Below are 17,474 nucleotides of genomic sequence, written 5' to 3'. Positions count from 1 at the left end.
CATGAAAACAAAAGTTTGTTTTAAACCAAGATAACATAATTCTTTTCATTTATTTTTTAAATTTCCTTCTTAACTACACTCTTTTCAATTTCTGAATTTCACTTCGTCTATAAAATCTATTTTTTAAATGAATTTATCCACGAACAAGGCACTGCACGACATAAGGTTTTATATTGCTGTCTTCAATCATTAAAATTAACATTTTTTTTCTGAAAAAATTCAAAAAAATGTGAAAAATATAAAAATTGATCTAACTTCTATCTTATATAAAAAAATTGCTCCATTTCTTTTTAATTCTGTAATTATATCTTTTTTTTGGAAATACTGTTTTTTAACTTTGTTATAAATTAACTAAAAGTAAATTAAATGTATTTTATTATATTAAAAAATGGTTGATGTTAAATAGTAAATTATTTTTACTATATAAATTAATTCGAGTGATTAAAGATTCAGCAACAAAAACCAGGAAAGACGATTTAATTTCTAGATGGACAGGTGTCGTTTGCACTTGGCAAAGGATTAGATTTCTTTTAACAGCCATAATGTAGCGTTTAATCAAATCTTGTTTTAAAATAAAAATTGATCAATTTCTTTAGAGTGACAAAAAGAAATTCGAATATTTAGAGAAAACATGTTCTATTAACACCTTTACAGTTTTGCGCTGAATCTCCCGAGTAATAAATTTTAAATGATTATGTCCAATTTAAAAATTTGTTTGTGTCTACGTATTGAATTTTTTAAATCTAATACCTAATCTAAACTCAGCTTTTAATTTTTAATTTTTTTAAGCTTTCGAAATCGTAAAGGTTAAATTAATAGAAGATCATTGTTTTTTTAATGTAGTTTCGGCATTTTCATTATTTTTTTAAAAAGTTCATTATACTTTTGCCTTTTTTTAATATTTTAATTTAAAGACAACTATATAAGAAAAAAAATCTCTAAAGAGTAAATTGATCAATTAATAGTGAACGATCTTTTTTAATTGAGATTCGTATAATATATTTCTAAAAAGAATTCAAAAGAAATTTTTCTCAAATAATAGTTTTAAGAGACGAAACTCGACTCTGGAATTTGATTTTAGAATCTTGTGCCAAAATTTCGTGACTTTCTTTAACTCTACATAAATAGAAAAGTGGTCCAAAAGCTTGTTCCGTAAAGATAACCAGATCAGTTGGTCTTTTCAGAGTTCGTTATGCTGATCAGTCGATTGATCGAGTAAATAAATGTCGGAACAAACGGTTTTTTGAAAGCTGCAGTAAAACTTAGCCTTCGCCTTGTGCGTTAACGTTATAAGGGGAAGCACTTGGTTTTTTTCTGTACGATAACCGATTTGCAATCCGTTTTATCTAACGTAAAACTCTCCTGTTTCAATGTATCTTCTACGGAAATTCTGCCTAAACGCTTTTTCATTCGGAATGGCGTTGTCCTTGGTGATATAATTTCATAGGCATCGCTTGTACGTTGACCCTGAGGTGGTAATTTCTTCTTTGGACTTGTTTTAGTTTGTTCCAAAGAATTACCAGCACCCACTTCCAAACAATGATTTGGTTTTACTTTTGTCTTTAATTCGATGACATTATTAGTCTTAATATCGAGCTCATCGGGAGTGTTGAAAGTCTTGGAGCAACTACTTTTTGAATCAAGATTCAAAGTGGAATCAACTTCTTCAGTATCGGAAAGAGGACTTTTAGCTGATACCAGAGAAATTGCTCTGGTCCCGGTTTTATGAGACCTTTCATCATCAGCAAAATCAAGAGATAGACATCTTTTCTCAAAGAGAGCAGGACCCTGTTTATGTCTTTCGTCTATTGAATTTTCCTTATCGGAAATTTTCTTCTTCTCATGTGATTGATCCGAAAATTCAGAATTGACTCGCGACGGTCTTCGAATACTATTTTCTCGTTCGATTGACAAACAGAATTCCTTATCTGTTAGGAGAATCTTCTTTGGCATTTTTGTCACATCCTTCAGTTTCTCAAGATCATAATCCTTTTCCATCGAGGGAGATTTTAGGAGACTTTTAACTTTTTTCAATTCGGTTAAAAGATCTATAGTCTCTTGGGATGGTTCATGTGGAATTCTCGGTTTGGATCGTTTGAAAGAAGTATTAGTTTCAGATTCATGATCACTTTGATGATCCACACCGTCCTGCTTTCTTAATACGGATCTCACTGTTCCTCTTCGAACCGGGAGTTTTGTTTTTTCTTCGATTGATGCTCTTTCTCTTTCCTTGTCATCTGAACTCTTCGATTTCTCCGATATTTTATCAGAAGTTTCGAGTTTATTTCTTTCAGATGATTTGGTTCTGTTTCTTTCAATTTTTTTTCTGTCGCATAATTCAAAGAGGCTCTTGTCGCTTTTTAGAAAATCGCTAACATCATACGTTGGTGATATAGTCTTCTCTTGGGCAATAACTTTCCTAAGCATCGCCGAAGTAGGAAAGTGTCCTTTGGTGCGCTGCTTAAATTCAGCGTATGTTTCGACAGGAATCTCTTGTGATTCGAATTTATCATGTAATTGTTTGAAATTTTCCTTACCTAAAAATTCTGATTGCATTGAATCCTGAAGTCTAGGAGATGCTCTACTATCTTCGGTTTGAAGTTCGAAAGAAGATTTGTAATCTTGACTTTGAAGTCTGAGAGATGATGTAGGTGTTATTACGACAGTTTCCCGAGACATCTTAAGATTATCAGAAGAAATGCCCCATCTTTCGATTTGAGAATGGGTGTTACTTTTCTTGTCAAGAATGTCTTCCGAGATTTGTCGCCTTGTTTTTGAGGGTGAAAACTCGAGATTTTTGATAAAACCTATATCAGTTTGTTTGAAGGTGCGTCGTTCGGGAGAAACTGAGGAAATGGCTCTTTTCGTAGGTGAATTTGGAGTGCTCACGTCACTTGGAATGCGTTCCTTCGAGTCGGGATTCTCCAGTCGACGGCGAGCTAGCATTTTGGGTGTGGATGTGATTCTCTTAGCCCAATGTTTTCGTCTGGGTGAGTACTCCCAAGATGTAGCTTCAGCCGGAGAACTGAGGCACGTAGTGGATGAAACAATTTCCTCACTAGTGGTCACTCGACATTTGACAAGTTCAACTGCGCTGGTTGATAGCAGTTTTAACTTCGAATTACCTGTTTCTATATGGGGCATACTACTGGGTCCGACGCCAGCGTCGAGAACGTCGTTCAAAGACGCTCCTCGAAGAGGATCACGATGACTTTTGAGAGGAGCTGCTTCGCCAAGATCTTCCGTTTCGAAGGAATACATTTTAGATAAATAGGCCTTGCCAGAACGTCTTCTCTCAGGAAAACTTTTTATATCTCCCCTTGATTTCACCTCATGTTCTTGCTTGTCAAAACTTTTGGATGATTGTTCAGCACTTTCTTGCTTCTTGCGCTCTATTCTTGGTGTATCAAACGTAAATTTATCCAAAGTCTTGGAAGAACCAATTTGGTCTAAGAAGGGCCTTTCTACAGCTCTACTAGGTCCGATTTTCTCCAAATATGGCTTGCCAATAATCTTCGGTGCTAGAATGCTAAGGAATGGTCGATCTTCCGTTTTCGAAATGCCAATTTTTCTGAGAAAAGGCCTTTTCTTCTCTTTTTCTTTGGGGTTATCAATCGATCTCTCACTGAGGCGATCGTTACTGTAGTTCGATGAATTATCACTACTTTTAGACCGTGCACGCTTATTTCTTGGATACGGTGTCAAGGGGGTTCGTGGTGTTCGAGGTGTGAGTGAAGGACTAGCTTCTGGATTGGGACAAGTCTCATCTAAAAGAGCAATTGCATCCCTAATGTCCATGCAAGCTTTTCTCGGTATTGTAGATGATGGTCTCGATGAATCGTTCTCCATACTGCTGTTTCTAGTTGAAGCTAGTTCCGGCTTGATGGTATCTCTCCCGTTTTGTGATTGTGAGGGGTACGAGCTCTGATCGCCAGGACCAGGAAGTGAGTCCGTTGAATAGTCTTCAAAGTACCAAGGCGTGACACCAAGGTCCTCGGGTCTCATTGCTGGACTTTGTGGTACCGATTTTTTTGAAATGGCACCCTTTCCCTGATCAACTGACGCTGTTATTCCTCTATTTGTTTGAGTTCCGTTCGAATGTGTCAAATGTCTGCGGTACGTTGAACACGTGGCAAAGTGCGGCTGTGCCGGTCTTGCTGATTCAATAACGACGCGACCTTGAGCGCAGGGTACAACCGGCTCCCCATCAGCAGGGGCCTCTTCCGGTGTCAGGGGCAAGGCCACCCCGCGGCCAAATTCGATGAACCATAGCTCGTCCCTCAACTCGCTTTCTCACTTTTTTTCGTTCATGTCCTTGTTCAGGTAGTGCAACACGTAATGCAACACTAAATCGTAACAGTACTTGTATTCAGTCTGAAACACAATCATTATTTTTATTAGAAAGAAATATTTTATAATTTACTTTTCAAAAATTATTTTTGTTATTGTAAGCATGGTTTGAAATTATGTCAATTAATATGCAGAAACAACGTTTTGCTCAAAATATCTATCGATATCGTAGTTTCAGAAATCACTACACAATAAAAAAATTTTGAGTATAGTAGCTGCCCACTGGTGGTGACTTGCAGCACAAAAATCAACAAATCGTCGGTTGGGTGCAGAAAGGTGCCAATTCAGACTAGTCGTGAAAAACGTGCCGTTTCAAAAAACACGTGAGAAACCTGCTACTTCAGCTGCGATTTGGAAAACATGCCAACTCAGAATTGACGTTCATTTTTTTTTATTTTAGGTTGACATTTGTCAGTACAGAAAAATTTGAAGCAAAGATTATTATAAAGTTGTACAAAAATTATTTTTTTAGTTGCATTTTGCATAATTGTTATTTTTCTTTGAAAAAGGAATATTTTTACTAATTTATTGAATTAATTTGTTGATTATTTATTATTTGATGGACAACTTCTTTCTTGTAGGTACCTAAAATGAAAAAAATGAACGTCAATTCTGAGTTGGCATGTTTTCCAAATCGCAGCTGAAGTTGGCAGGTTTCTCACGTGTTTTTTGAAACGGCACGTTTTTCACGACTAGTCTGAATTGGCACCTTTCTGCACCCAACCGACGAAATTCAGCACAAATTCACACGGACAAGATGGACAATTTATAATATTTATTTGATTTCCTGAAAATTATTTCAAGATGTCTAAGAAACTTTATGTTGCGTATGATAAAACGTTTGAAACAAGGAATTATCAAATTCTAACCTTTTTTCAGTGTGAATAAATTTTTTGAACAAAATTATCCTTTTTTTCTTAAAACTTCATTTCCCTTATGAATTTAGCTTTGTTTTAGATGAGAAAATTCATTTCTTTTATCTACATTTACTTTAAAATAGTGTTACATTAATAAAAATGCTTTAAAAGTCACCTTGCTTGTATACAAGCATCTATACACTTCTCATTACGGAAAAGGCTCGTATGAGAGATTTCTCATATTTCTCATACGAGCTACCGAGCTCGTATACGAACTCCGCGGTCCGTGTATCGAATTTTTTTTACTGGGTTGTTATGAATATTAATTTGAGATACAGTATTGAAACATTTTTAAAAAGCGACTCTTGTTCAACTTTTTAATACAAACATTAAAATATTCTTTAGACTTTTTCTTTCCGTGCAGGGTTAAGTCGCGCAACGTGACTCGAAAATGTGCTGCAACGCGCCCTCTTTTTTCTCAGTGTGGTATTTTAAAATCTTTCTAAATACAGTGGACTCTGCTTATAACGAACTTCAAGGGACCGTTGAAATTTGTTCGTTATAGCCCAAGTTCGCTATAAGCGAAGTTAAAATACGTTTAATTAACATTGAAACCAACCAAGTGACGAAAATGTGTTCGTTATAACCAACTTCTCGTTATATCCGGACTCGTTATAAGCGGAGTCCACTGTATATCAAATAAATGTTGAAAAGTAAAAAAGGCAAATCATTTATTAAGAATATATTAATTTTTAACGAATAATAATAATTTCAATTAAATAAATAATAATTGAATAAAAATTTTTAAAACATAGTTGACCTTCTGATCTTTAAAATAATTTATTTACACAGAATCATTTTTTCAAAACAGATAAAATTATTTTTCAAATTTTCCAATATGGCCAGACTTGTGGTCGGCGCAGAACTATACGTAAACTCGTCGTGTGCAACGCTACACCTATTGTATTTCCACCATAGCTGGTACCCATTGACTCCAATTGGGAAATTGACTGAAATCGACAGGCACGTAAAAAGTAATAGTCTCATGTTCACTGATAACAGCGCTGCCAAACGGGAGAAATAAGTGCAATTTTACATTCTAAGAATTTCATCTGTGACAGCTGATTGATATTTAAGGTTAGAAGAATAAGTGTTGTATATCCTTATTAATAAAATCAGTATCAATGTACGTCTGTCTGTACATTGCTTAAAACTTCAAAATTCTAATCATGTTAGCATGATTAGTTATTATAGTCATCAGAGATTCCAAAAATATTCGTAAAAAATTTAATGTATGTATGTATGTCTATCACAAAAACTTTGTACCCCAATCACACAAAAACGCGTTAATCGATTTAAGTCTAACTCGGTAGGTTATTAGATATTTACCCAAGGAAGGTTTATAAATTTACAGATTTAAAAAATATTAATTAGAACGGGAGACATTCAATTTTTTCAAAGAAGATACCACAAAAATGAATACGATGAAATTTATTGCAAATTATCAAAATCAAAAGTTAAAATTGATTTTATTTCACTATTAAAATTTTATTTTTATATTTTATTGATTACTATTACTATTACTATTATTGATTACTATTACTATTAATTTTTAATTTAAATTGATTTTATATATTTTTTTATCCCACATGCACAAAAATGGCGCTTTTAGATAGCTGACGACAGGGAGTAAAGTCACTCATTTGTTCGACAATATGAAAATGGCGTCCATTTTCTCCCATGTGCAAACATAACCGCTGATCCCATGCGTTATTTTTGCCCTCCACTTGTGTCACAAAAATCACCGTAAACATATGGCTGCCTTTATACCCTTGTTGCTTAATATACTATTCTGCATTTGAATTGGTTAAAAATAACTAATTTCATTTGAATCAGTCACTAATTCAAATAGTAATATTTTCCTAATAAAATAATTAATGATAAGTAATTATTATTTTTTTCCGGTCAAATTAAATTCCCGACTATTTCCCAGTTTGGTAAACATATTTACTGTTAAATATATTGGTAGAAGCTAAAACCCGTCGAAGACGGGTACGACAGCTAGTTGTAAAATAAATCAACATAATTAAATAATTTTATATCCTTACTAATAAAATCAGACATCTGTCTGTACATTGCTTAAAACTTTAAAATGTTAGCATGATTAGTTATTATAGACATCAGAGATTCCAAAAATATTCGTAAAAAATTTAATGTATGTATGTATGTCTATCACAAAAACTTTGTACCCCAATCACACAAAAACGCGTTAATCGATTTAAATCCAATTTGGTAGGGTATTAGGTATTTCTCCAAGGAAGGTTTATGAAATTACAGATTTAAAAAATATTAATTAGAACGGGACATATTCAATTTTTTCAAAAAATTCAGAATCGAAAATTTCCGAATTTTTTTTTTCATGGATTGCATTTAAGGAGGTTCTCCGGCTGCTATTCTTGAAAAAATCGATGTTCTTCCAATTTTATTTAAATTTTAAGGAAATGTTTCTTCGAGTGCGCTCTGAATGAGGTAGAAATTTTAGAACCCTTTGCCATGCCGAAAAACGAGATATCGTAATTGACATTTTTCATTTTCAAAATAATCGCATGTAGAAGCTGAAGTTTGAACTTGAATATTTCAAAATTTAGCATGGCAAAGGGTTCTGAAATTTCTACCACATTTAGAGCGCACTCGAAGAAACATTTCCTCAAAATTTAAATAAAATTGGAAGAAAATCGATTTTTGCAAGAGTTGCAGCCGGAGAACCTCCTTAAATTTTCTATACTTGAGTATTACATGTTATTTAGTCACAGTTTAGCATAATTTTACAAAAAATACTATCTCATTACTAAAATGCAAATATAATAATATTTTCAAAAATCGAAAATTTCCAAATTTCACATTTTTTAATAAATAGCTTTTAAACTTTCTATAATTGAATATTACATGTTATTTTGTCACATTCCAGCATAATTTTGCAAAAAATACTATCTTATAACGATGATGTAAGAATAAAAATGTTTTCAATATCAAAAAATCGAAAAAATTATAATTGATACCAATTACTATCAAGATTAATTCAGTTGTATTTTTAGGGTCTCTGATTAAGATTTAACGTCAAAATAATTCAATTTAGATTTAGTTGTTTATCCAATTAATCCAATATTCTTTAATTGCAAGAACTTTAGAAATATTAAATATTTAACTTTTAGAGATGTTTTGATCAATGTAAAGACAAAAGTTAAGTATTTTGTCTATTATTTTTGTTTAACAAAATTTACGATGTTTTCCTAACTTTGTCCAAATTTTTCCAGGTGTATCTATTCTCATCAAATTTAAATTTATTTGATTTTAACAATAAATAAATCTACAAATGGTGTACGGGTTTTTATTTCTACTAAAATACATTTAACAGGGTGTCTATACCAACCCTGAAAAAAGTGAAGTATTCGGGAATTTAATTTGACTGGGAAAAACTGGGAATATGCCAAACCGGGAATGTTCTTATGAAATTAAAAAAAAGTTTTATTATATTAATTCGCTTTTAAAAAATTGCTTTTTACTTTAATATTTATTGATGTAATAATTATGAAAACTGACCCGAGTTAAAATTTAAGCCCTACTATCAGCCTTCAATATTGGTCTTACTTTATATTTTAGCAGTCGTAACGTAGGGTCTACTTGCGATACAATTAGTTCAAATTAAACTCTACTATATCTCCAAAAACTGGTGGAAATTTTGACTTATTTTTTAATACATTAATTAAAGTACTAAAAATTGACAAATATTGTTCTCTGCATTTGAATTGGTTAAAAATGTTGAGGTTTTAAATAAAACAAGTTCGAATAGTATAATATAAAGTAAGACTTTATTAGCAAACTGAGACAAAATCGTGTTTACTCTACGAGCGTTCGTAAGCAACTGCTTTACTCCAAAATATGTGTGACCTACGCTATATTTCTAAACACAATATAAAAACTATATTATATTATTCTTTTAATGTAAAGTTTTTGTCAACAAGATATTTCAAATCTCTAATACTTTCCCTAAAACTTGAAATTTAAAAAACATAAAAACAAATTTACTTTGAATTTTTAATTTGACTAAAACTAATTAATCCTAACAAATCTCGCAATTTCAAGAACCTGGATTTCGCCAGAGCTTTTGTAAAAACAGCAGCCAATTCTTTATCAGTTGAAATGTACTCAATTTCTAATTCTCGATTTTCATATAAATTTCGAACAAAATGAAATTTTACGTCAACGTGTTTACTTCTCTGGTGAAACTTAGAGTTTTCCCTTGCGAAATCGTTTTACCAAATGTCTCCCCACGTGGGTATACATTTGGGATACATTTGGGAGACATTTGGTAAATTGCTTTATAATTCTGTTAAAAGACAGAATTTGATGAAAAAAACGATTGGAAATTAAAAAGGAACATTTGGAGAATGAAATTATGCAAATATCCTTATATGAAATCAGTAGATATGCAAATTAGGTAAAGAGAGACATTCTAATGTTATTTACTTTCGAAAGAGGAAGAAAGCAATAGCGTTAGATTTTCTGCGTTATAAACAGAGACCGATAATGGTATTTAGAATCTAGAAAGAAGGAGACAGTAAGATATTTGAAATATATATATATATATAATTTAAAGAGAAACGAAAGGTCTGCTCGAGTACCTGGTCTATTGTTTGAAGGGTTTCTTTCAACCAGTAGGCAGTCTATTGAGTGACCAGTGAGCAGATATAGAGAGGAGAGAGAGAGAGAGAGAGAGAGAGAGAGAAACTATGAATTAGTAGTAAGCATGAGTGCGAGTGAGATTCAAGCAAATTATATACAGGAGCGTTACTGGTAGTCTATTTTAGACTACCAGTTTTTTATTTTTTAGCATTGGTAGTCTATTTTATACTTGAAGTAAGTATATATATACACTGTAAAAAATTAAGGGAGTTAACGGACTCGGGAGTTGGGAGTGAAATTTTTCGAGTTAAAAATCAACTCCAAAAGAGAGTTAATTTCTAACTCCCTTCATTCAAAACCCGCGCGAGTTATTTTTTCCTTGGGGAGTTAGCATTTGGGTGTAAAGTTTTAACTCTATTTAACTCCCCTGGCATTAACTCCCCAATGGGTGCGACTTTTATAGAATCCCCTGGGGAGTTAAAATTTAACTCCCTTTTTTTACAGTGTAGTTACAGTTTATTAACACATTTTTGCAGTATATAATACAGAAAAATAAAAGTCCAAAGTGAAGAACATGTTTTTTTCTCTTTTCAAAATTAAAAAAAATAAGACGAAAAAAATTTTTGTGATTAAAAATAAGGATAAGGAGGTAAGTTTTTAAAAATTGTGTAAAATACTACTTTTTAATGATATAAAATAATTTTTTTGTCCTACCTGCACGGAAAGTATGTCATTTCGAGCACTTAATTAAGACACATTTGGTTTTGTTCACATTTAGGTTATAAAAATAGGCAATTACTATATTTCCAGAATACATTGTTTTCTTATTTCTATATTAAAACTTGTATCATTATAGACTTCAAACTAATATTAACTAATATGAGCGTTTAATCGTTCGTTCCCTCAATGACATACTTTCCGTGCAGTTAGGACAAAAAATTATGTTAGCATCATGGGCGCAAAGGTGATTACGCCATCGTCGCAATCACCTATTTTGCGCCCTTGATACGAAAATAACTATTCTTTTTCTTGTAAAGAAATTTAAATAACTTTCTAGAATCATTTAAAAAATGCTTGATCTCGTCCTTGAGTTTGCCTTGTTTTATTAAAAAATTAATATAATTTCAGGAATACTTTACATGGTTTAATATTTTTTTAATAAATCTTAAACAAGTACCCAGTTTTTTATTATACAAAAGTTTATGTTGCTTAAACAGAAAAAGAAAATTTTTGATTTCAGTTCAAAATTAGATGGTGGGGCGAAAAGGTAAATGTATTTTTACATGTTGTTAAAATTATTTTGTTTTTGATTTTTTGGGCTTATTTGTTTAAAAATGACTTATTTGACATTAGGGAAGTACTCTGTCAAAAAACAAGACCGTTCACGTAAAATAAACCAATAGTACATTGTACAACTAGTGGCGAAAGTGTGATTTTTCGAGAGTGAAGTTTGCGGCTCGAGCGTAGCGAGAGCAGCAATCACTCGAGAAAAATCATTCTTTCACCACGAGTTGTGCACTACGTTTTCTCCAACGCCTTGCGAGGAAAGGTTTCTTCGTGAGTTTCGTATAATTTTAATTTAAAATGTTCTTATGTTTAATATAATAAAAGACGAATGTTTTGAGTGGGGAAGAAGTTAGATACAAAATAAATCTCGGTCAAAGAACAAGAAAAAAGAATAAATTCATGATTTACTTTCGCCACGCCAAATTTACTTTCGCCACGCTAAAAATTACTTTCGCCACGCTGAATTTACTTTCGCCACGCCAAATTTTACTTTCGCCACGCTCTTCAGAGCAGTTGAGAAAAGTTCTACTTTCGCCACACTTTTCTACCAAGAAAAGTACTCCTTTCAGAGCAAGTGTTGGAGAAAATTTTTTTTTTTGAAAAATTTTTTTTTTAACTTTATAACTGTTCTAAAGCTTTTGTGCAATAAACACAGATCTTTTATTAACTAAATAACTTGTTTATGAATACTTTAACTTATCTACTACTTAACACCTATCAGAAAATAGTTTTAGCAGGCTAGAAATAGAATTCAACATTTCGCTCCAGCATGGGGCGAAAAGTAAAAAAAAACAAAATTTTCAAGAAAGGACAAAACATGTATTGTATGAGAAAATATCAGAAACTTTTTTATTGAAAGTTGTAGGGGACAAGTTGCCCTACAATATTGATATATAAATATTTGCATCTAAGCGGATTATATTGTCTAAAAAAAATCATTTATGCAAAATTTAACTTTTCGCCCCAGTTTCCCCTACATTTTTACCCTACGAGGGTAAAATTTGTTGCGTGTTATTTTAACACAAATTCAGGTTAAAACAACACTTTTCATTTCCTGTGTAGCACTAACATGTAGTATTTACACAATTTTCGCAGATAGTGTACAATTAATTAAAATTGATTTAATAAATGGTAATAAATCATTTATCAGAGATCAAAATAAGTGAAACAATTTCAAAAAAAATTTTATTATTAAAGTAATTTGGTGTTGAAGTTCTGGATCATTTTATTTTCATGTTATTATTACTTTGAAACAAATAATGATAATAAAGTAATTTCTTTTAAATAAAGCTTAATGTCTATACCTACTTTAATGATAAAATAAAAAGATTGTTAAAAAATTAAAATCTAAAATTGTTATTAACAATTCTTATAAACAATTGCAAATTCAAGAATGTTCTGAATATTTTGGGAAAATTAAATTACCATGTATTGATGTGCAAAACTCTAAGTACACAGGCCTGCATCATTTCGGGATAATGAAAGCGACAAAGTGTTTCCAAAGGCAAATTTTGCCCTGGACACGAATCTAAAGTCCAAAATGCTCCATCACGTCAAGTTTTTGAAAAAAATGGGGTTGAAACCCCTAAAAACAGCGTTTTTGGCACTTTTTGAAAAATTGTGGAAGAAAAACCTGACGTGATAAAAATTTCGCTATTATTAGAAATTAAAGCTTAATTCATGCCCTTTCAAACGAGCCCTCAGCCGATTAATATCCTTCAACCCTTAAAGCAGGGGGTGTGTTTTTGTCCAGGGGTGCAAAAACTTTAAAATACATATACAAAGAAAATTATTTAAGGGTTTTTTAGGGGTAGCTGTGTACTTAAACCTATAGCTTCAAAATTTTTCTCAATTCACAACCCCTAAAAAATCCCTTAAATAATTTTTTTTGTATATGTATTTTAAAGTTTTTGCACCCCTGGACAAAAACACACCCCCTGCTTTAAGGGTTGAAGGATATTAATCGGCTGAGGGCTCATTTGAAAGGGCATGAATTAAGCTTTAATTTCTGATAATAGCGAAATTTTTATCACGTCAGGATTTTGCCCCACAATTTTTCAAAAAGTGCCAAAAACGCTGTTTTTAGGGGTTTCAACCCCATTTTTTTCAAAAACTTGACGTGATAAAACAATTTTCGCCTGTATTTTGGCAGAAAAATCTACACAATTTCTATAATATAGAAGGTTACTGATTTTTCTTTCTTTAAATGAATCCTTGGAGTTTTGCCATAATTTTTCAAGTGTCCGGTTTCATTTATTTTGGCCATAATATAAGTAAAAATATAATAAACTGATGGAAAATATCTGTAGCGTTTTTACTTTGTAATTTCCATATTACGAACACAATTAGTTTTGTAGTATATATATATATATATATATATATATATATATAAATATTATTTCAATATTAAATATAAGAAAAACTCTAATAAAAATATAATATACACTACCAGTTAAAATTTAGAGACCATACCCATTTTCAGGAGAATGAAAAACATTTTAAAATGTATCATGTACGGAAACTAAAATTTTTGTATCTTTTAAGTTTTAAAAGATGTATAAATTTTGAATTGATCAAGATCTTTTAGAAGTCATTTGATTAATATTTTATTTAGACATTTTTAAAAAATGATAATTTTCAATGTTTTACAAAAATTTTAATAACTTCTAAAATACTGAATGCTTTTTAATGATGTTATGCTTATTTTAAAGGTGATTTTCTCCAGAATGAGAATTTTTTATAGGCATTAACGTGTAATTTTTTTTAGAAAATTCAATTTGTCAAACTTACATTTAAAAAATTAAAAAACTTTTAAACAATCTTATTAACAGAGAAATAATTTTTAAAATATAAACATATGTTTTTATTTAATTAAGATTTAATTTAAGGTTATATTAAGGTTTTTGTTGTGGGAAAGGACCAGAAGTGGGCGCGCAACGCGCGTCCTTTTGGTTCTAGTTTTTATAAAGAAAGCTTTGAATAATTAATAATTAACTGAAATGTGCAAAAATGTCATTGTGATTTTATAGCAAGGTTATTTTTCATAATTACTTATGAAAACGGTGTAAATAAAGGAAAAAATAGTGTATATTGTTAAAAGAACGTAAAAATATTAATTACATCTATTAATAAGGCTAATTAAACAATAAAACTTGTAATTTAATTAAATGCAAATGGTAAAGTGATATTAAAGTAATATCTACTTTACCAACAACTTGTTCTATTTCAGCATTAGAAAGACACTAGAAACAATCAAAAGTCCCTAACGGCAGATATCCCCGCGCGGCGTTTGGTTTGACGCAATATTCTACAGGGTGTTCTTTTTTTAATGATGGCAGAGAAATGCTACTTTTATATTAAAGTAACTTACGGTTATTATTTCTAATTGTAAAATAATTACCGTTTAAATTTTTTAATTATAGTCACCATCAATATTTTCTAAAAATTAAATATTCTCACCTTTTTTCCAGGGCATGTTCCGAATAGAAAAATTGCATTTAGGAAAAAGGAGGAATTTAAATATGTATTATTTTTATTGGCCAAAAGTCTCTATCCTTTTTCTCTTTAAAAGTTAAAATAAACATTATATTTTTTAAAAATGATAAATATTCTTAGAATTTTTCTCAATGGAGCAACGAATAAAAACATTGCGCTTTTTGTAAATAGGAGGAGGAAATATTTAATTTTTAAAAAATAAAACATAATCCCAACCCCCCAAAAAAAATTGATGCTTTTACACGAATAAAAATAAGAAACAAACTCCTCCTATTTTCAAAATCAATTTTTCTATTTGTTGGTTAAGTTAAACAAAATGGAGAAAATACTTAATATATGAAAAATAAAACATTATAACCTCAACCCCCAAAGAAAAAATGGTTGCTTCACACCAATGAAAATAATAAACAAACTCCTCTTATTTTCAAAATCAATTTATCTATTTGTTGGTTAAGTTAAACAAAATGGAGAAAATACTTAATATTATATGAAAAATAAAACATATAACCTCAACCCCCAAAGAAAAAATGGTTGCTTCACACCAATCAAAATAATAAACAAACTCCTCCTATTTTCAAAATCAATTTTTCTATTTGTTGGTTAAGTTAAACAAAATGGACATTATGGATATTATATGAAAAATAAAATATGTAACCTCAACCCCCAAAGAAAAAATGGTTGCTTTAGACCAATCAAAATAATAAACAAACTCCTCCTATTTTCAAAATCAATTTTTCTACTTGTTGATTAAGTTATACAAAATGAAGAAAAGAATAATATTTTCAAAATAAAACATATAATCCCAACCCCCTAAGAAAAAATTAATGTTTTAGACCAATCAAAATAATAATCAAACTCCTCCTACATAAAGAAAGAAAATTTTCTATTTGTCGCTTTAGTTAAACAAAATATGAAGCGAATATATTAAATTTAAGCTCAACCCTTTACAAAAAATATACTTCTAGCTAATAAAAATAAGATTCAAACTCCTCCTACTTAAAATTAAAGTTTACTATGAACTATACAAAAATAGATTGAATCTCCTCCTATTTTTTCGGAAAGGGTTGTGGTTAAATTTCATATTTTTTTAAAGTTTAATATTTTCTCCATTTTGTTCTATTTGAACACACGAAGGAAAAATATCTTTCATTCAGAAGGAGGAGTTTAAGTTTTAATTTAATTGGTTTAAAACATCCATTTTTTCTTTTGGGGGTTGGAAAAATATGTTTTATTTTTTAAATATTAATTTTTTCTGCATTTTGCGTTTAACTAAATCAAAAAATAGAAAAATTGATTTTGAAAATAGGAGGAGTTTGGTTGTTATTTTGATTGGTTTAAATCATCTATTTTTTCTTAGGGGGTTGGGTTTATATGTTTTATTTTTTAAATATTAATTAGATTCTCCATTTTGTTTAACTCAACCAATAAATAAAACATTGCATTTTGAAAATAGGAGGAGTTTATTTTTATTGGCCAGAAGTTTTTTTTTCTTAATGGGTTAAGACTAAATGTAACTTTTTAAAAATTAAATATTCACTCCCTTTTTGTATTGTTGAACCAATCAATAAAAAATTTGTTTTCTTTAAGAAGGAGGAGTTTGAATCTTATTTTTATTAGCTAGAAGTATATTTTTTGTAAAGGGTTGAGCTTAAATTTAATATATTCGCTTCATATTTTGTTTAACTAAAGCGACAAATAGAAAATTTTCTTTCTTTATGTAGGAGGAGTTTGATTATTATTTTGATTGGTCTAAAACATCCATTTTTTCTTAGGGGGTTGGGATTATATGTTTTATTTTAAAAATATTATTCTTTTCTTCATTTTGTATAACTTAACCAACAAATAGATAAATTGATTTTGAAAATAGGAGGAGTTTGTTTATTATTTTCATTGGTGTAAAGCAACCATTTTTTCTTTGGGGGTTGAGGTTATAATGTTTTATTTTTCATATATTAAGTATTTTCTCCATTTTGTTTAACTTAACCAACAAATAGAAAAATTGATTTTGAAAATAGGAGGAGTTTGTTTCTTATTTTTATTCGTGTAAAAGCATCAATTTTTTGGGGGGGGTTGGGATTATGTTTTATTTTTTAAAAATTAAATATTTCCTCCTCCTATTTACAAAAAGCGCAATGTTTTTATTCGTTGCTCCATTGAGAAAAATTCTAAGAATATTTATCATTTTTAAAAAATATAATGTTTATTTTAACTTTTAAAGAGAAAAAGGATAGAGACTTTTGGCCAATAAAAATAATACATATTTAAATTCCTCCTTTTTCCTAAATGCAATTTTTCTATTCGGAACATGCCCTGGAAAAAAGGTGAGAATATTTAATTTTTAGAAAATATTGATGGTGACTATAATTAAAAAATTTAAACGGTAATTATTTTACAATTAGAAATAATAACCGTAAGTTACTTTAATATAAAAGTAGCATTTCTCTGCCATCATTAAAAAAGAACACCCTGTAGAATATTGCGTCAAACCAAACGCCGCGCGGGGATATCTGCCGTTAGGGACTTTTGATTGTTTCTAGTGTTTTTCTAATGCTGAAATAGAATAAGTTGTTGGTAAAGTAGATATTACTTTAATATCACTTTACCATTTGCATTTAATTAAATTACAAGTTTTATTGTTTAATTAGTCTTATTAATAGATGTAATTAATATTTTTACGTTCTTTTAACAATATACACTATTTTTTCCTTTATTTACACCGTTTTCATAAGTAATTATGAAAAATAACCTTGCTATAAAATCACAATGACATTTTTGCACATTTCAGTTAATTATTAATTATTC

The 17,474-nt window shown here is 30.2% G+C and overlaps 2 protein-coding genes across 2 annotated transcripts in view; both read right to left on the bottom strand.

Moving 5' to 3' along the window:
• Positions 1 to 302: 302 nt before the first annotated feature.
• LOC122505691 lies at positions 303 to 4,290 on the bottom strand (the record flags this gene model as incomplete). Its single annotated transcript, XM_043617473.1, has 1 exon — positions 303 to 4,290. A coding segment is annotated over one exon (3,003 nt), but the record flags the coding sequence as incomplete, so codon positions are not given.
• Positions 4,243 to 17,474, bottom strand: part of LOC122505668 (receptor-type tyrosine-protein phosphatase U) — a 592,942-nt gene continuing 579,710 nt past the window's right edge. Inside the window, exon 14 of the mRNA XM_043617444.1 lies at positions 4,243 to 4,374. Coding sequence (XP_043473379.1) covers positions 4,294 to 4,374 — 81 coding nt within the window. The 3' untranslated portion in view covers positions 4,243 to 4,293. The remainder of the gene's footprint in view (positions 4,375 to 17,474) is intronic.

The sequence above is a fragment of the Leptopilina heterotoma genome, unplaced genomic scaffold (assembly GCF_015476425.1).
Source record: "Leptopilina heterotoma isolate Lh14 unplaced genomic scaffold, ASM1547642v1 Lhet_362, whole genome shotgun sequence".
Classification (NCBI taxonomy): Eukaryota; Metazoa; Arthropoda; class Insecta; order Hymenoptera; family Figitidae; genus Leptopilina; species Leptopilina heterotoma.
The sequence above is the reverse complement of the archived record's forward strand: the minus strand, read 5'-3'. Positions and strand labels throughout refer to the sequence as shown.